Raw genomic sequence first — 19,898 nt, forward strand, 5'->3', positions numbered from 1 at the left:
AGCCTGGAGAAGAGGAGGTTAAGGGGGGATATGATAGCCATGTTCAAATATATAAAAGGATGTCACATAGAGGAGGGAGAAAGGTTGTTTTCTGCTGCTCCAGAGAAGTGGACACGGAGCAATGGTTTCAAACTACAAGAAAGAAGATTCCACCTAAACATTAGGAAGAACTTCCTGACAGTAAGAGCTGTTCGACAGTGGAATTTGCTGCCAAGGAGTGTGGTGGAGTCTCCTACTTTGGAGGTCTTTAAGCAGAGGCTTGACAACCATATGTCAGGAGTGCTCGGATGGTGTTTCCTGCTTGGCAGGGGGTTGGACTCGATGGCCCTTGTGGTCTCTTCCAACTCTATGATTCTATGATTCTATGAAAGCTTGAGGCTTCTGGTATGGAAGGAACTGTGCCATCTTCTTTGTCTTATTTGACTCGGCTTCTGACACTGTGTCACGGAAGGCCTGGAGGACAGACCAGGCAGGACGCTACACAAAACTTCATTGTGGTTCTCCACCAAGAACAGAATAGCAATTGGAAAGTCCACTCAGATACAATTAAGTCCTGTGCCAACTAATGATTAAACTGTATAATGAGTATATAATTACATGTGATTGCTCTCTGTCCCTCTCACACGTTCCATGTGTTACCCATGGTAATATCTTTTTCAGAAGTCTGCTTCTACCTTATCCCGTATTATAGGCTTTGTCTAAGATGCAGGTTCATCACGTGATGGCTGCACAGTGAAGAGATAGCTTCTATGGTTCCATGTATCATTTGTCATAGATCTAACACCACAAATGTCTGTGTACACACCGTACATTAAAGCACATGGCTCCCCACCCATAGGATCTTGGGAACTGTAGTTATCATAGCTGCTGGGAATTGTAGCTCTGTGAGGGGCAAACTACAATTCCCATGATTCCCTGGAGAAACCCACGTGCTTTAAACTTATGGTTGTGTAGGCAGTTCACATGTTCAGCAGCCCATCAGCAAAGTGATCAAGAGTTATCATAAATATGCATTTATGAACCAGCCCTTATGCTTGTGCTTTCAGTTTTTCCCTGTGAGAAACGCTCTTTCTTATGACTTAGCACTGTTCTCTCCTGTGCATAACATGAATTTCTTGGGGTTGTTATCTGCCAAAGTCTTCAGTTTGTTGAGATGAGCCCCAGCCTCTCTCCTATAGTGTCTGTAAATCCTGCCCACTTTTGTGTCCTCAATGAAACAGCTAGGCACGTTTTACATTCTTCCATTCAACTCATTACTGAAGATGTTCAAAAGCTATGGATAAAAAGCGCTCTTACATCGCCCACCCCCACCCCCAGTCTGATAGCCAGCCCATTCATTTCTTTTGTGTATGGTGTTTGAGCCAAATGCGTTCCTAGCTTCTGAGATAGAGTTTTGCTCTCTAGAGCCCATTTCCAAACCTCCCAATAACAACTTTTTCTTTTCTTTTCAAGGCATTATCAAGTCTAAACTTACACCTGATCATAAACTTGGCATAATTGATTATACAAGTGCTTAGCTGTGCTTGTACATTGTACTGAACTAGTACAATGCCTGAAAAACATGAGAGTTATGGCCGTATCACAGGTTGGTGTGAATGGCTTAATACGTATAGTGGCAACTGGCAGTGTTACAATAAATGAAGGACAACGGTGGTTGGTGCAAAGGATTAGGATCCAAGAGCCAAGCTTCATCCACACTTATAAAAGTATTATTACTTTCTTTAGAAATAATTAATGTTAGGAGCTTACTGTCCTTAACAATCCTTGAAATGCAGTGTTTCAGAAAATCATGTTAAAATACGACTGTTTCATGAACAATTAGCTAAAGCTTCAATTGTGAAATAAGGAGGAACTCCACATTAACTAAGAGGCCCTGAATGATAAAGAATACATGAGAGCAGTGCTTCAAGCAAGGACAAGCATGCAGTTGCACCATCACCACTTCTCACTGTTAGACAAGAGTTTAATAAAGATGTGAGTTAACAATTTTGAAGCAAGTGTAAACATGGTGTTAATTAAATCTGAAGATGAAATGGTATTGAGAAGCTCTGAAAAAGCACTGGAGGGTACAGAAAAATACAACAAAGGAGGTGGTGAAGTCTGGCATATGGGTTGAAGGCAAAATGCAGGTTCTAGATGAACAGAAATACACAATATCATCTGAAATCTGGAGTTTTGAAGTTGGTTTCCAAGTTCTGCTGCAAACCTGCCTGCTCACTTGACGTGCAGCAACACATGCCCTCTTCTCACTGAGCTTCTGGGTAAAGGAGAGACTTGCCAGCCGCACCAACATGGGCGGGGGGCTGTCCCAGAACATTCTGCTCCCCTGACTCACACAATGACCATGACTCCTCTGCTGCCCCCTCCACCATTGCCAACACCAAGGTGCAAAAGGGAGGGGAAGTGAGGCTGGGGGAGAGGAGTTGGCGGCAGCAAAGGGTGTGTAGGAAGAGGATGCGGGGGGCAGGTGACGGGCTCCTCATGGGCCTAGAACTGGCGCTTGTCCCTGTGGGCCTGAGCTTGCTGAGCGGAGGCAACTGCTTGACCTGGCCCTGAACATGGGCAGCGACCAAAGCAGTATCCAGGGCCAGTCCAAGGTCAAGGTCCAAAGAAGCAGAGGCCACCACAAAGGGTCAAGCGAGAGGCAGTCAGAGCAGTCTAAGGTCAGGGCCAGGGCACATTTGACATAGGCAGGAGATCAGATAGCCGACAGTCTAGTGCTGGAACATAGACACACACCTCTTCCAGCCCAGCACCTGAAGTGAAGCGATTCAACAATTGGGTCTGCTAGAGCCACACCCCAGCTGACTCCTATCAACTCCCTTCATCCAAAGGTGTGCTTGAGAGGAGGATCTTACTCCCTAGAACACATTTAGTCCTGAGGAGATCTGGAGTTGTGCACTTCTCTAGATGGGAACAGAGCTGCAGTTCCCAGCCCCCTTAGCAAACTTAGCAAATTCCCTGGGGATGCTTTGGGGTGGCGTTTGAGGGCAGCAGGCCAGCCGAGGGGTTGGAGGGCAGGCAGCTATGGGGCACACTCAGGTCTGTCTTTCAACACCTCACCATCTCCTAGCAGCTGCGGACTGCGGTGACTGCTTCTCTGTACCTCACATTAGGGCCAGCCCAATCCAGAGGAAGCTTTGACACTTTACTTAGCTGATTTTTTAAACAGGCTCTCAGAAGCAAAAGGGGAAGGTTGACATTTGTGTGGACCATGACAGGAAGCAAACATAAAGGCTGAAGAAGGATATTGTTCTCTTGCTTATGCCTGGCTAATTTATGTAAAAGAAAATAGGAATCTTGTGCAGTCTGTTGCAAGAAAGAAGACCATTTCCAACACAATTAGCATTCCAGCTGATTCACTCTTTTATGAGGCTGAGGTTACCTTTTTGGCTCCTTCTTTGGTTCCATCCAGTGTCTTGAAAACTGTAAACAACAAGATAAAGACCTTGCATGACAAATTACTAAGAAAAAGGAGGTGGTGAAGACACACACACAAAACGGGGGTCCAGGAAGCCTGCTTGTTTCTGTCTGAGAACACAAAGCGCCTGCTTTTGCGCTCCTCTCGGCTGGCATAATTACCTCTTTGCCACCACTGATCTATGTCGAACTGTCATAGGGCAACAAAATGCAGTGTGCTAAGTGCAGTAAAATCTCACCCTTTACAACGACTTCCCTGCAAAGTCTGGTTAATTCTTTACAGCTCAAACTTTTGAGTTTCTGAGAGGAATAAACAAAATAAAAGAACAGTGATCTTGCTTGAAATATAGCCTTGACTTTGGGATTTAAAACACCCAGCCAGCCTCACATTTAACTGGAAAAGGAGCAATAAAAATAGAGGGAAACGGGAGGCATCTGGCTATGGGAAGAAAGTGACCTGAGGACTCCACTGTGGGTCCCTGCTTGAAGCCTGGTCTCGTGAGGTGACATTTTGCAGGCAATGGTGTAGTGAACATTTTAAGAGGACGAAAGTGAGGCTACAATCCCAGCCACCATTGCACTTATATTGGGATGATATTTGGAGGTGGAAAGAGAGTGTTTGGCAGCCTTGGGAGGGAAAGTGCCCCCTTGGGCGAGTGTTCTGAGGTGCCAGGAGCATTAATATGCAATTTTGGCTTCACGTGCTACCCCGAGACGTAACCCCCACGTAAACTGAGAGTCTACTGTACTAACTTAAAAATACCCTTTGTTTAAACTGTACTTCCTTGTGGTCCTGGGAAATGTCTACATATACAGGGTGCCTTAATTACTGAAATGGAGCTAGACCTTGACAAAAAATAAGCCATGAGGAATAGTTTTTGCAGTCATGGCATCTATGGCTGCAGCTCAGCTGACTCCATTCTGGGTCAGTTAGGATACATTTCCTCGCAAACAGTGAATGTACTGTAACAGGTCCTTGCTCTGGCTCTTGTTTTTTCTTTCTCTGACCTGGCAGACCTCCAGTTATCAACACCATTCCTCATGCAAGCAGGCACTGGTTGTAGCGTTAATTAGTTTGCAATGAGTCTGATTTCAGGGAAGCCTCAAAGCTGTCATATTCACATTCTGTGTCAGGTAACTTTCAATAGCCACACACACAAAATTGCAGACACACAAAAATGCTCTAGGAGAAATGTAGAGAATCCAGGCAGATTTTAATCAGAACTCAAAACAATTTACTGCATTGTGGAATCATTTGCTGTGATAGATTTATTTCTGATCTTCAAGTTATGTTGCCAGCCACATTTAAAAGGCACCAGTCAAGGCATAGTTTTCCACATGACCTTGTGACATTCCAAGTATAGAATACGTTAATAAAATGCATGATTCACACAATGAATTGAAATGTTAAAAGGCAGAAAATCACCGAGAAGGAAGGATTGTGTCTCGATTGCTAATTTCTTTAATTTCTACACAAAATATTTCTTCTCCTGCCTTTTCATTCTTCCTTACATACCCCTTCTGAGCTCTACATGGCTCTCTATCCATCTTTCACAATGATTTCCAACCCTGCTGTCACAGCCTCCCACCATTAATCCCTTTAACATGCCCATACTTTTCTATTGTGGCCACACAATTTCTCCTCAATAAACTCCATTTTTTTGCAGCAGAGTCAGGATAAAGCATGGAAATTGAATAGGTAGATTAAAAACAAAACCAATAAGCCTAAGCTTATGTTGATTGGTAGAATTCACCTTTATATTGGCTTTAGGCAGATATTTACCCCAAGGGTTCTCTGACAGCTCACACACACAGAGAGAGACTCCTTGCGCATGGGTGTGGCGCCATTTATTCTCAGGGAGGGAGAACCAAAAGTGTGTTTGACTCATTAGAGCAGAGGGTTTCAACCTTTTTGAGCCCATGGCTCCCTTGGCCAACTACATTCTTTCTGTGGCACTCCTGTGGGGCTCAGGAGCCCAGTTATGTCACCTCTTGCCTGCAGAGCTGGCAGCTTCTCACCCTTTGTCAAATGCTCTCCCTTGTTGAGGGTTCCCTCAGCCTCCTCTCCTCTCCCCTCTCCTTGGGAGTCCTCCAGGCAACTGCTGCTGTCCCTGGTCTCTGAGCTCCCCCCCCCCCGCCCCAAAGAGAGGTGCTTCCTCACACTGTCCCACAGGGGCCTGGGATGCCCCTAGCCTTAGTGGCCCAATGGTGACTGGCCAACTGTGAAGCCAGCACCTCACCTTGGGTGCTGCTGGGCCTGCATGGCGGAAAGGCTCCCCTTCAGCACCAAGCACTCAGCTCCCAGGCAGCCTTGCACACAGCAAGCACAAGAAAGGCTAATGTGATGCCTGCCTGCCCAGCCTCCCACTTGTCTGTCCATTCCCAACAGCAAGGGCTGGCTGGGAACTGAGTCCCCTCACCCGCTTCCTTGCTTACTCTGGGGCCACCTTTGCTCCTGGCAACCAGCACCCCCTAACCAGCCCCAGAGGCACTATTCGCCTGCGGAGCTTGTAGCCAGGGTTGCTGTTGAATAGTGGGTAGACATGGCAGACGACACAGCAATTTCTCCAGAGGAGCTCTTTATTTTGTAAGCTGGAACAGAACTGAACAGCAAACAGCTCAGCCGGCCTGCTTTTATAGGCAGCCGGCTGTCAACATTGTAGCAACAACAACACAGGGTTTCCCGCCTAAAATAACTGACGTGGACCTGAGGGAAAACTATCTACACGATACTCCTGGTGGCCAGGGTGAGAACTTCAATACATAACACCCCTCCCCACTGAGATAAGACGTTAGTTACAATCGTAATGGTTCAATTCAATCGTAATACAGCACTACACGTAATGGTTCAATTAGGCACAAAGCATATCGGTTACATTCACATACTTCCATTAGACCAACGGTGTTACATGTCCAACAACATAGTCCTTTAAATACGGTCTACTGGCCTTGTGGATTTCCTGGGCGGAGAGTTCAACAGCTTCTGAGGCTGCAGCCTCCTCAATGGCTTTCTGCAGCGTGAGGTCTGGCTTGGCGAGGAGATGCCGTTGCAGACGGATGTCCCGGACCCCGCAGACGATTTGATCCACCAGGGCATCGTCTAAGTCTCGGAACTCGCAGTGCATTGCAGCCTCTCGGAGGGCGGTGGTGTAGTTGTTGATTGACTCCCCCTCTGCCTGGTTCCGGTGGTAGAACGCATGGTGGGCAGCAATCTTGGACAGCTTTGGGGCGTAGTGGTTGCAGAGCTTCTCTTGAATCGTGTCCCACGGCTCTGCCTGGACTGCTAGAGGTGCAACCAATGCTCAGGCCATCGCGAACACTTCGGGGCCACAAAGGCTGAGGAAGAGGCCCCGCTTCTGCTCTACAGACCCTCTTGTCAGCTCATTTGCTTGGAGGTAGCAGTCAAACCGAGCGAGGTAGGAGTCCCATGATTCAGAGGCTGGGGCAAATGGCAGTAGAGGCACAAGTGAAGCCATGGTTCCGATGCCGACGTGGAGGGCGATGGATGGAACACTGTGCCCTAGCCAGAAGGGTCAGCTCTGAATTGGTTCTACTCCGTGATTTCGCTCAGTGTTTCAGCTCCGTGATTCAGCTCATCTCAGAGGGTGGCCACATCTGGCTGTGCTCTGTTGTCCATCGATCCCACCTTCGTCGCCAGTGTTAAAGAGTGGGTAGACATGGCAGTCGACACAGCGATTTCTCCAAAGCAGCTCTTTATTTTGTAAGCGGGAACAGAACTGAACAGCAAATAGCTCAGCCGGCCTGCTTTTATAGGCAGCCGGCTGTCAACATTGTAGCAACAGCAACCCAGGGTTTCCCGCCTAAAATAACTGGCGTGGACCTGAGTGAAAACTATCTACACGATACTCCTGGTGGCCAGGGTGAGAACTTCAATACATAACAGTTGCTGCAATGAACAGCCACACAAGCCTTTGGGAGGCAGAGACGTGAGAGGGCATCCGAGGGAAGGAAAGAGAGACAGAGGCCAGGGTTGCCTGCGGCACCCCTGACCATCATTCAAGGCACTCCAGGGTGCTACAGCACACTGGCTGAAAACCACTGTATTAGCGGAAGGAAGCCACTGGACTTGAGAGAACTCCATGCATGCCTCAGAGCTCCTCACCTTGGAACACTGTGATATGAACATGTATTCATGATCTTGATAAGAGAGATCTTATCCAAGAGATCATGATCTTGATAAAAAAGCCAATGCAATTCTGGGCTGCATCAATAGGAGTATAGCATCTAGATCAAGGGAAGTAATAGTGCCACTGTATTCTGCTCTGGTCAGACCACACCTGGAGTACTGTGTCCAGTTCTGGGCACCACAATTCAAGAAGGACACTGACAAACTGGAACGTGTCCAGAGGAGGGCAACCAAAATGGTCAAAGGCCTGGAAACGATGCCTTAGGAGGAACGGCTAAGGGAGCTGGGCATGTTTAGCCTGGAGAAGAGGAGGTTAAGGGGTGACATGATAGCCATGTTCAAATATATAAAAGGATGTCACATAGAGGAGGGAGAAAGGTTGTTTTCTGCTGCTCCAGAGAAGCGGGCACGGAGCAATGGATCCAAACTACAAGAAAGAAGATTCCACCTAAACATTAGGAAGAACTTCCTGACAGTAAGAGCTGTTTGACAGTGGAATTTGCTGCCAAGGAGTGTGGTGGAGTCTCCTACTTTGGAGGTCTTTAAGCAGAGGCTTGACAACCATATGTCAGGAGTGCTCTGATGGTGTTTCCTGCTTGGCAGGGGGTTGGACTCGATGGCCCTTGTGGTCTCTTCCAACTCTATGATTTCCCAAGAGTGAAATTTCTGGTCTCTTTTTATGGCAATGCATGGGCCAATTTATGTCGATTACAAACCTTCCACTATATCAGTTCCTCCTATATCCACTATATCCCCCTCATAACAACCCTGCAAAGTATAATAGAGGTAATAATTTATTATTTATTAAATTTCTATACTGCCCTTCATTTGAAGATCACTGTGATGAGATAGTAGCTAGCTTGGTAAGATCACCTAGGAAGAATCAGTCAGGCTGCATACATAACATACATTTAAAGCACATGACTTCCCCCAAGGAATCATGTGAAATGATAAGGGTGCTGGGAATTGTAGCTCTGTCAGAGGTAAACTACAGTTCCCGGGATTCTCTGGGGAAACTGATGTGCTTTGAATGCATGGTGTATACACAGCCTAGGTTTCAATGCAGTCCTTCTTAATTCAAGTCTGACAATCTGTCCCCACAATTGCTATTAACATATTAGGAAATCTGAGACCTTAAAGGCCAGGGGTGTGGGGTGAGCAGAGTTATAGGCCTCCTGTTATGGTGGACTATTATCCCTCTCCAGTATCCCTTCTGGATCAGGCTGGCAAGGAGTTGGAGTCCAAAACCAGGAGAGCTACTCTTGCCCATCCATTATAAGCCATCTCCCTAGCTGGTGGAAACGCAGTGCTGAATATGTCCTGTGGTGTCCACTTTCTGGTCAGAAATTATTGTTGGCAATAACTGTGTTTTAGAAAATTTATTCATATTTGTGAATGCTCCATACCTGTGGTGTGGAGACTAATGAGTGGACAACAAAAGTGGACTTTATGAGCCCTTGTGGTGGCTAAGAAGGTGGCTTTACATTGCCAGGCTGGAAGGACATCAGCAGATCTCACTGTCCTTTCCACATTTGAATGCATGGCTCATTTTTTTTTTAATTTTTAAAACTGAAACAAATCAAATAAAATCAATACAATAAAAATAATAGAAGTACAAATACAAAAAACAAAGCACTGTATATCCAGAAGAGACTTAAATCAGGTAAGTAGAGTACTTAAGACCACCAGGAAAACCCAATTTCACGTTGTACAATGGAGAGGGCATCCTGTGTCTTTGTATTTGTTGCCCAGTATTTAAGACAAAACCCCACCAAACAGCATAGAATTTTTCAGGATCCTCTGAGCCTTTGGCAAAATGTAATTTATGAGTTGCTGTTTTTCAGCTGCTGCTAAACTCCACATATCTGTATACCAAAGTGAAAGTTGCAAGTCCTGTGAGCTTTTCCATTTCTGGGCAATTGAAGTTCTGGCAGGCATCAACATCAAGAATTCCTGAGAGCTGAAGCCTTTCAGTTGATCATCCCATAGATTTAGTAAACAAAGCTGTGGTGAAATCGGACTGCAATATTTGAGTATTTTGCTCATCTCCTGACAAACCATTGCACAGAATTTGAATACTAGTGCTCACCAGTATTTTCCTTCACCTAAACCTGCACTGTATCTGCCAAATGTGGAAGGAGAAAGGAAAATAAGAGCCATAGACAGCCACAAGCAAACCTTAGACCAGTGTGACATGGACCAAAGAAACACAGAACCTTGCAGGCTCCAAAGTCAATAAAAGAAGTTTACTTACATCAGTTCACAGTTGGATTCCTGAAGGCAGACTTAGTTACAAATATGTATATGTGGATCTACCCCATATGGAGGAATAACCCCAGTGCTTCTGCTAGCTGAGAGCTAGCAGAGCAGTCCTAGCTAAAAGCTGGTCAAACGAAGAAGGAAGTCAAAAAAGAGAGAGGTTGCTGCATGACTCGTCCTTTTGTTACCTGGACAGGTTAGGTCACGCCCACCTTCTATCACATGCAAAAGGAAGGATGCTCCAGCCAGGAGCAACAGGAAGTTTCTACTGGCTGGACCAAACATTCCTTCGCATGTCTTCTCTAGCATTTCAAGGAATGTTGTACTTGACTGCCTCTCATGGATCACATCCCACAAAGACTTCCCACTTAGACAGCATCTGAATGGTGAGGAAGAGGAGGCACAATGTCTATCCCACCCAAACGAAAGCAACTGTTTTGCAGCCAGCCCCAAAGGTGATCTCCAAGGCACTGGGCCAGATGCAAAAGGAACTCCCCCTCTCACTGGAAATGCCCAGGTGAGGGGCTTGTGTGTGATTCCTAGAGTTGGAGTTAGTGTGGAACAGAAAGGTATATGATGAGAAGGATGGGAAGGAAAAGACAAAGAATTTTTAGTGGGACAAATCAGCTCTTTACTTCTCCCTCAGTGAATTCAGGACACAAGACGACTAACACCAGGGATGTTTACAAAATCCTCCCTGTCTGAATTTCTCCAAGATCTCCAATTTACTTGGCTTTGTTTGCAGAGCAGCACTGATGCCTGAGGGATCTTTTGTCATTTCTCCATCTTGTTTTCCAGGCTTCGAGGGGTTTTCATTTCCTTCCACTTGTGACACTCGATGAAACAGGGCAAAAAAGGAACTGTGGTGCCCCTCTCTGGGGCTCTTTGAATTGTGTGTGCCCAGGAGACTATGTGCTCCTTCAAGCTGCGGTTCATCAATGATCACTTATACACATCAGCAGAGGAGGGGAAGTCTTAAAAATGAAAAGAAATAGTACAGCATACTGTTCACGTAGCAGCTCTTGAATTAATTGCAGAAGGTCTCAATGTGAACAGAATGGTTGGCATAAAGAACCCACAGAATTAAAGCAGAATGGGAATCAAGGAAACTAACTACTCTCTGTGTGACACCTTATCTACTACCCAAGTGCCTTGCCCATCAGTACACGGCCATAGAACATTCTCTACCAATTACCGTATTCTTTGCACCATAACGCTCACTTTTTTCCTCCTAGAAAGTAAGGGGAAATGTCTGTCCGTGTTATGGAGGAAATGCCTACGGGTGGCATGCCTACGGATTTTCCTCCTCTAAAAACTATGTGTGTGTTATGGTCGGGTGCGTGTTATAGAGCGAAAAATACAGTACATTCCTATGGTCTGAGTCGGCCTATCATCAATGTGGCTCTGTGGTCTTAACCCCTTCACATGCTAATTCACAAGAATAGGCATTGTTAGATTTGACTGCAAATCAAATACCACAGATGCTGGTATCCTTTTAGAGTAGTGGTGGAAATCTCCGTGTGTGAGGAAACTGCCTTTTACTAAATCAGACCCATCGCTCCATCTAGCTCAGTTCTATCTCCCCAGACTGACTGGGGTCTCTCCTAGCCTTATCTGGAAATGCTGGATTGAAACTGGGACCTTTGGTGTGCACTGCAGGTGCTCAGCCTCTGAGCTGCTGCGCTTCCCTGCAAGCAGGTGTGGCTGGATTGCAGCTCTCGCCAGCCCCAGCCATCCTGACTAATGATCAGGGTGATGGGATTTCCAATCCAACATCTGGCTTTGGAGGATTAACAACATTTGAGACTTCCATCTTGATTTATGCTCATTTCTAGTGGAGAAAAAAATACAACAGAGAAGTACCACAAGAGTCCAGTGGTCTTCACACAATTGAAAAGGACGTAGGAGGAGCGCTGTTTAGGGAGGCTGAGGAGGCAGTTCACGTATCCCATAATTCAGTGGTGGCCCTTCAGGTGTTGTTGGACCTCAAACCCCATCAGCCCCTGTCAGGGTGGCTGGTGGACAAGAATTATGGGAACTGTAGCCCAACAACCTCTGGAGGGCCAGTATTCCTGCGCTGAAAGGTTTGCTATTTATGAGCTATCAAAAACAGAGAAAGAAAGAAGCCTCATTTTAAACAGTTTAACCATGATTTTAAAAAATTAATTTGCCAAACAGCAGCATAAAGAAAGAAACAACTGTCTCATCATCCCAAACACATATATCAATACACGTTTGCAAAGTCTTCCATTCCAACTCATACACTCACCACAAACAGATCAGACAGGACCAAAAACAAAAATAAGAGGTGTGGGTACGAAAGGAAAACGCGAGCATATTCCTGTACAGACCTGAGGACTTGGCTGGGGCTCTGCACACCAAACCTCCCCACCCCCCCCCAAAAAAAAATGGAGCGGGGGGCAGGGAGGTGGTGCCGGCCACCGGAGTCTGCGAAATCCTCCTCTCTGTCTCTGCGCTAAGCTTTCCATCCGAGGGGCATCCGCGAACCAGCAGCCTGAGGTTGAGGCGGATCGTCTCCGTCTGCAAAGTTCCGCTCGCTCTCCGTCGATCCTCGCCGCCCCGGCTCACTTTCCCTTTCAGTTTCCCAGAGCCGTCGCGGCGAGGAATCGCTCTGGAAGGGAAATCACCCCCCCCGCCGCCTGCTGTATGCCTTGGCGCGGACTTGAACTCTACGGGTCTTCGCCTCCCTCCTATGTCTGGTGGTAAAGAGAGGGAGGGAGAGACCCCAGATTTGATTTGGGTGGTTCGATTTCCGAGTCTTTCTTTGCGCGCTCTCATTGTCAGAGAGAAAGGAAACGAGATTCGGATCTAGCTGTGCGCTACCGGAATCACACCTGTCTATGCTTCTAGTAAGTGCACACATGCACCCCCGGCGACTGCGATCCTCTGCCCTGCACACTTTTATTCGGGGTGCGGGAGTAAGTTCCCCTGGAATTCAAAGCGCGCCTTCCTTCCGAGTAAGCCTGGAAGGATCCGGCGTCACGAGAGGGAGCCCGGCGGAATAAATCCGCAAGGAAATGCCTGAAATGGCACATTAAAGAGCAAAGCCCAACACAAACCCGCTTTTCTCCCCTGCCCGGGCCTGAAAAGGCACATTGTGGCGCTCGCTGGCAGCGGCTGCCTCCGCCTCGCTCCATGGTAACCTGCGCGCAGCAGCCGCGCGCCCCGCGCCCCCGACAGGTGTTTCCCGGGTATTTTGGTGGCGGGGGGGGGGGGAGGAGAGAGGCTGATCCCAGCATGCGGGGGGGGGGGCGGGGGCGGGGCTTGCTCCGCTCAGAGGCAGCGAGGAGGCGGGGCCAGCGCTGAGTTCCTCCAACCTATCATCTCCTCCTCCTTCTGGGTTGGGGATTTTTGGGGGCTGGTGGGGGTGGCTTGCTCGGCCGGCTGGATTGTTAATCTGGGTAGCAGCCGGAGTCCTGGGAATCAATGGGAATCGACGCGCCGAGGTTTTACTACTAGAGCAGCTCCTGGACTGGAGGGAGAAAGCGGGAGGCAGGGAAATAAACTAAAAGCAAAGCAGCAGCAGCAGCAGCAGCACCCCCCCCCCCGCCCAGGATCGCTCGCGCTCTCTGTGCCTCCGCGCTCCGCTCAGCACCCAGGGAATCGAGGAAGGGAGCCGAAGAAAGGCGGCCAGAGGGTGGACCAGGAGCCGGCGGAGAAGCGGACTCCGAGGAGCTTTGCCCCGCCGGGGCGTTTGGGGTCTTCTGGCTTTCGGCTTGTTTTGCCCTTTTGCAAACTGTGGCGACAACTTTGGGGAGTTTCGGGTCACGGCTTCTGGGAAGGTCCTCCGGTCCAGAGCAGCAGGCCATGCCCCGCGCTTAAGGGGGCGGCCGGGAGAGAAGAGCGCGCCACCTGAGAGGGGCTCCCCTCGTCCGCGGCTTGGCGGGGGCCGAGCGCGCCTTCCGCGAGGGCCAGCCGAGAGGACGCTGCGCGCTTGCCATCGCGGGCGCTGAGCGGAGGGAGACGAGGCCGCCGCCTCGACCATGTAATTGGGGAGCCCAGGAGAGCGTCCTTCCTTGTCCCTGCCTGCAAAAAATAGCAGACGATCCAAGCTCGACGATGACGAAGAAGGCGGCACGAAGAGTGCTCTACTGGGTCAGCTTCCTCGCGATCGCCGGCACCTTCCGCCTCGGCGCTGCTCAGTCAGGTGCGCTCCGCTTCTGCCTCGCGGGTCGCGGCTCGCGCTCTGCTTCTTGCTAGGGTTGCTTTGGATCCTTTCCCCGCGCCGATCCCGCCGAGGTTCCCCCCTTTCCCCGTTTTACATGTCCTCTGAAGATCGGCAGACTTTCCCTCCCTCTCTATAAATAAATCTTAGCGGCTTTTCATGCGCCCAGAAGGACACCCCCGGATAATATTTCAAACTGGGAGATTTGGTACCGGCGGCGAAAGCAAGTTGAGGGGGTGGTTTGCTTCTTTCCAGGGGCCGCTGCCACCTGCTTCCCTCCGGGGCGCTTTATTTGCGCGCGCGCGCTTGGGGTGCAGGATCCGGTTTTCTTTTAAAACGCGCTGAAACGATTTGGTTCGAGACGGGCCTCTTTGGCTCGGGTTCGGACTGCAAGCAGAGGCTCCGGAGCAAGCGAGCTCTTGGTGGCTCCAGTCCTTCTGTAGCCCTCGGCGGAGGGCGCTTCTGGCAGATGCGCGAGGCTGGCAGGTGCCTCTCGCTTGTGGCCCAGGATCCGGTCCCAGGGTGTGTGTGGCGGGGAGGGCTGGGGCCGGCTTTCCTTCCAGCGGGACAGCAGCCCACCGGTTCTGGTTGCCCTCGGATAGGGCTGCGGAGGTTTCTGGTTTCTGGACGGCGCTGAGTTGTCCGGACAGGCGGGCTCTCGGTTGGCTTGGAGAGGAGAGCCGGGAGGCGGGGAGGCTTCTTGGCACCCGAACGAAGGGGCATGATCCAAGCCGGTCCCAGCACGTTCCACGCCTCCGTTGGTTTCCAGGAGCCCCGTCCCCTCCGTTCCCCTGGAGCTGAGAGTGAGGGTTTAACTTTGGGTGGATCCTGCCCGAGGCGCCCTGCTTTGTGTGGCGTAAGGGTCCTCCGGGAGAGGGAGAAGAAGCCCCCTTGTTTGCAGCTGCCACCTGGAGGAACGGGCCCTGAATACAGATCGGGGCTTTTCCCGCTGGGTTATCCCCGCTCGCCGCCCCGGGCAACTCTTGGAACAGGAGATCCTCCCTCCCTCCCATCTCCTTTCTGGGTGGCGGGCTTCGCTTGTGGGTCCTTCTCTTACTGACCCCTCGCAGGTGGGTGGGGAGAGATCAGGGTCAGCCAGGTTTGCTTTCCGGGGAGGGCCGGGCAGGATCTGAGCGCAAAGTTGGACACACTTTGATCTCTCCTGCCGGGATGCTGTAGCCAGGAGCTGCTTCTGCCAACGGATCTTGTTTTCTTGGTAGTAAAGAGTCCAGATAATTTCACTGGCGTTTACTTCCAAGAAAGGAGGCGAATTAGGACAAGTTACTGCTCCCAAAAATCTAGACCTTTGGGCACCAGGGTGACACAAACAGACAAAGCTTCGGAAGGTGATGGACTCGCCTTCATTGGAGGTTTTGAAGCGGGGGGGGGGGGGGCGCATCTGCTATGGAAGCTTTAGTTGAGATTCCTGCGTTGCAGGGAGTTGGACTAGATGACCCTCGGTGTCCCTTCCAACTCTACAGTTCTGTGATTGCCCGCTAGCCCTCCTTGGCTTCTCTTGCGCTCGCAGGGCTGTTTGCTGGGCCGAATTCTATGGACTTTTCTCGCGTGTAGACGGTGTTGCTGCCACGCACGTTTTGCTGTTGACTCTTGACGCCTTTGGAGGAGCCGCGGCTCCAGATAAGCGTGCCATAAATGTCCAGATGAATGCAGGAATCTAGTCTCCTTCGCTCCGCCCTTGCTTTTGATCCCCCTCGTTCTTGGGGGTGGGGGTTCAGAAGGCACTGTTGATTCCCCCCGCCCCAAAGCAGAAAGATTTCTTTCGACTGGGCGTTTCATAGGGTCGAGGATTTTTCTTGAAGGGGCTTTGTGGCTCTTGATGGTTTTGGTCCAAAGCAATTTTTTGCTATTAGTTTGAGCTTCTGGGGTTTTGCTGTTTTGGGGGGATTCCCTCTCTTCTCAGCAACTTTCTCCCTCCCTCTCCAAACACCTACTTTATTCTGCAATGCTCTTAAAGAGAGCATCCCTGTGTTTTTATGTTGCTTTAGAGTAACTGGTAGCAAGTGCTGCTTTTTTTTCTTTTTCAAGCCTTCTGCTGCTCAGGTTTTCAATGATGGAACATTTGGGCAAGAGACTGTAGCAAAGATGTGGGCATTTGCAAATGGCAACACCACTCCTTGGCTAGGGAAAGGCAAAGACAAAGGCAAAGACACAGATGCAATATAGACGCCTGTGTGTGCATGTGAAAGAGAGACAGTAGGAGAGAAAGAGAGAACTGAGAAGAACATGTTTTGTTTTACTGGACCAATGACTTTATACAAGTTTCAGGCGCCATCAAATTTCCTTTGTGCTGAATGGAAGTAGTGCAAACTACTCAGCTCCATTCAGAGCAAAGCAGACATAAATATGGCAGGATGAGACTGCCATCTGAAAACAAGAGATGCTTTAGGAATAGTTCCGTGTTACTCAGAAGCTTGCCTGCTCTCACAAAACATTGGCAGGGCCAAATACAATGCATGTGCTTGTGGGATCTCCTAAGGCAAATCTCTAGGAAAGTCATCCTGAGCAAGCCCCACTGACAACACGAGGGGTCTCACACACCTCCCATTCATTTCAGTGGAGCTTTTACAAGATATTTTCCCAGTGGAATATTCCTTCATGTCCAGGGCCCACCGCCCTGCAGCAACCGCCTGTCTCAATCTCTCTATGTTTGTGTGCGGAGAGATGGAGAGGTACAGCTAATCATCCCCTGGTAAATCTACACAGGGAGCTCTTTTTCCTTGTCTTTCCTTCCCTTCAGCCAGTAGCAGTTTGGAGGAGTTTGTTTTGGTCCAAATGAGAAATTAAGTGTGGATAAGTAAACTGAGCTGCCAGAGGGCGACAAGATGTTGAGTGAATTGCTTTTAGATGAAACAAATTAAGGAAACGAGGGGAGACAATCTGCTTCTTGCATTATTAGACACGGCTTGGAGTTCAGGGGGGGAAAGTGGTGTATTTTTGAAATGCTAATTCCTTAGGAAGTGGGAGGGATGCACCTTATTTACTGCTCTATGCGAACAGCATGGGAATTCAGGCTGCTGGTTGTATTTTTTTGTTTTGGTACGCTACCAAAAAAAATAAATAAAAAATAAGGAAGCAGATTTTGTTTTGAGTTCTTTTCTCCAAAGAAATCGCAAGAAATTCTCCCTGTGTGTTTGGTTAATTTTATTGCTTGAATAATATATGGACAACCCCAGTCTCTATGAGATTTATTTAAAAGAGGAGGTTCCAAGAATGCTGCCTCATTTCATACTGGGATGTTTCATTATTTTTAGACCCATTAGCAAAACATTTAAGCCTGCTGTTCTTGGAGAATAAGATAGACAAAAATCAGCGAGGAAAGGAAAGCCCTTGTACGGGGCCGGTTCTCATTGGTGTTAGAATCTTGTCCATCAAGGGAGATGGTCCAGTAAAAAGGTATTATCTTACCTAGTTTCTTGAATTATATTTATGGACTGAATGGAACTGGGACTGAATGGAACTTTTAAGGTTGTAAATTGTCCTAAGGAAAACTATAGCACATTGAAATATTTTAACACGATTAGGATCTGGCTGTATGTTGGCATAAATCCTTTTGGTCCAGCTACACTGGACATGTGTGGGATTACGCTGCATGTTGTTTACGAGTGCAGATCTCACCGCTCATGCTTCTCTGCAGCACCTTTCTTTAAAAATTAACACCATCATCATAACCTCCCACACATAGTAAAGTGATTGTTTTGTGTGCTGGACAGATTTGATCAGGCATTCTGGTCCACACACATTATGTTGCATTGTTTAATTTGGATCTCTGCCTAAGGCATACAGGCCAGCTATTTTTCCTTCACGATTTTAAGGTGTCTCCAAACATGGTTGACTAAATCCAGATAAATGTGAGGTTCTGATTACATGTGAGCCAGAAGCCAGATAATCATATTGGAACTGAGAGACAAAATATAGTCACGAGTAAAAGCTCTATTTAATTTCAAGGCAGTAAGGGGACTGTGTTGGCTTTGATCCTCTTTTTAAAAGAATTCCTGTTTTTATATACATTTGTGGTTCCTGTGAGCTAGAAATTACAGATAGCCTTGATTATATTCGGTCCATTCTGCCCAAATAGGGATATTTATATTAGTTGCAATCTATTGCATTTCCCCAGTGGGCCTAAAAGAGTTTAAACCTGGCTTAGGTAAACAGTTGCAAGCTAAATGTGAGAGCCATGATAAATCTCAACAAAGATGTGAAAAAGTTTGGCAAATGCTAGCCTTTTGATTTACATATACTGCGGCTTTCAGTTCTGTTCTTATAGCATGAAGCTTCCTGGCATACTGAGAATGAAGCAGAATATTCATTCTTCAAATCATTGTTTTAGGAAAACTCTTTCTGGTGTGTACTGTTTTCCTCTTTTTACAATTCTACTGAATTGTTGTTGTTTTTGTCCATGAATGTTACTTTGGTCTTTTTTAGTTAACTGATCCTCTTGTATTTCCTTCTGTTAGGCTTTTTCCATTGGCAATTGCAGGATATTAATAATTCTACTTATTTTTGCACAAGCCTTTCTTCTCTGTTAGCCATAGTTGAAATATCATTTCTTATTCCCTCTGTGTTTTGCCTCTTGTTCTTTTCTTGCTGGCTAACCTTCCTTCCTTCCCCTTATCAACTGTCTTTCCTTTTCGTTCGGTCGTTGCCTAGTCTTTCCCTCCGTGTTATTTCTTCTCTAGGTGTCTTTGTTTTTTGCCGTTACTAGAGTTAATGATCCTAACCCGCCGTCTAGTTTTGCTAGAGCGCCTAGACTTTAGCCGTGTAATCCTTAGCATGTTTTCTTAGAAATAAGCCCCACTGTGTTCATTTAGCTCCAGGTAAATCAGTATAGTATTGAGCTGCATGTCACAAATTTTTCCTTTTTTTAAACATAAATAAATAAATCACAATATGTAAAAAATAATTTGCAGTAATGGAGCCCTTTCCTTCATAATCTGATGTAGTCCAACTCTGGAATCCACTGATACTTAGCTGCCTTTAGGTTTCACTGTGTTTGTCCGACTGACTAGATTGTCTTGATTCTAAACCCTTCAGCTTAACTGGATGGTGGATGGAGCCTGAGCTGCTCTCTATTTACCCATCTCTGATCAATCTGACATGGCTGGCTGAGTGGACAATCACAAAGCTATTCTGCTGCCCAGATTTATTCCTGAAAGAAAATAAAATGGCATCGATCCAGGGTCACTTGCTCTTTAGAACACTGACTCCCAAGGCCGAATTGGTCCTTAACAGGATGTTGATGCCTCCCCTGGGCACAATCTCTTATAGCTTCTCCTGGCTCCAGAGGGAAGAAAGACACTTTAGTTAAAGAGAAGTGTTTTAATTGTAAACATTTGCTGATCCATTGTCGACCTATTATCTCATGACGGATGCATCCTCTGAGAGGAGGTCACTGTATTAAGCTGCAGTCCACAAGCAGCCTTGCTCTGTATGACTGCTGGTGCCACCTCACGTTCTCAGTGAGAGTTGAGCGGAGGTGTTTCAGAGCGGGTGGCTCCTGAACTGGAGAACAGTACACCTTGGGGGGAAATAAGGGGCACCCATGCCTCTCCCATGCATTTCAGAGAACCTTGCACGGGAGATGATCATGGTGGAATTGGGCCAGCGGCATATGTTGGATGGTGTGTCCAGCAGGGGAGAACCTTCACCTTCAGGGGCTTACGTTGCCTAATTTCATGCATGTGAGAGGAGTCTGGAGGGTGATTAGGGGTGGGGTGGGGAGAAACCTGAAATGGGTGGAATGATGGGAGGAGGAGAAAAGCCGTTTGCAAGCCATCAGTCCAGATTTCCAGCAAGAGTGATTTGTCCATTCTCCAGCAGGGAGAAAGAGGCAAAGGAAGAAAGAGAGAGTGAGAGAAAATGAGTGCC

General features: G+C 47.9%; 1 protein-coding gene across 1 annotated transcript in view; it reads left to right on the forward strand.

Moving 5' to 3' along the window:
• Positions 1-8,216: 8,216 nt before the first annotated feature.
• Positions 8,217-19,898, forward strand: part of ERBB4 (erb-b2 receptor tyrosine kinase 4) — a 796,937-nt gene continuing 785,255 nt past the window's right edge. Inside the window, exons 1-2 of the mRNA XM_083472043.1 lie at positions 8,217-11,022; positions 11,190-13,994. Coding sequence (XP_083328169.1) covers positions 13,907-13,994 — 88 coding nt within the window. The 5' untranslated portion in view covers positions 8,217-11,022; positions 11,190-13,906. The remainder of the gene's footprint in view (positions 11,023-11,189; positions 13,995-19,898) is intronic.

This window comes from Podarcis liolepis, assembly GCF_965112155.1.
Source record: "Podarcis liolepis genome assembly, chromosome: 1".
Lineage (NCBI taxonomy): Eukaryota > Metazoa > Chordata > Lepidosauria > Squamata > Lacertidae > Podarcis > Podarcis liolepis.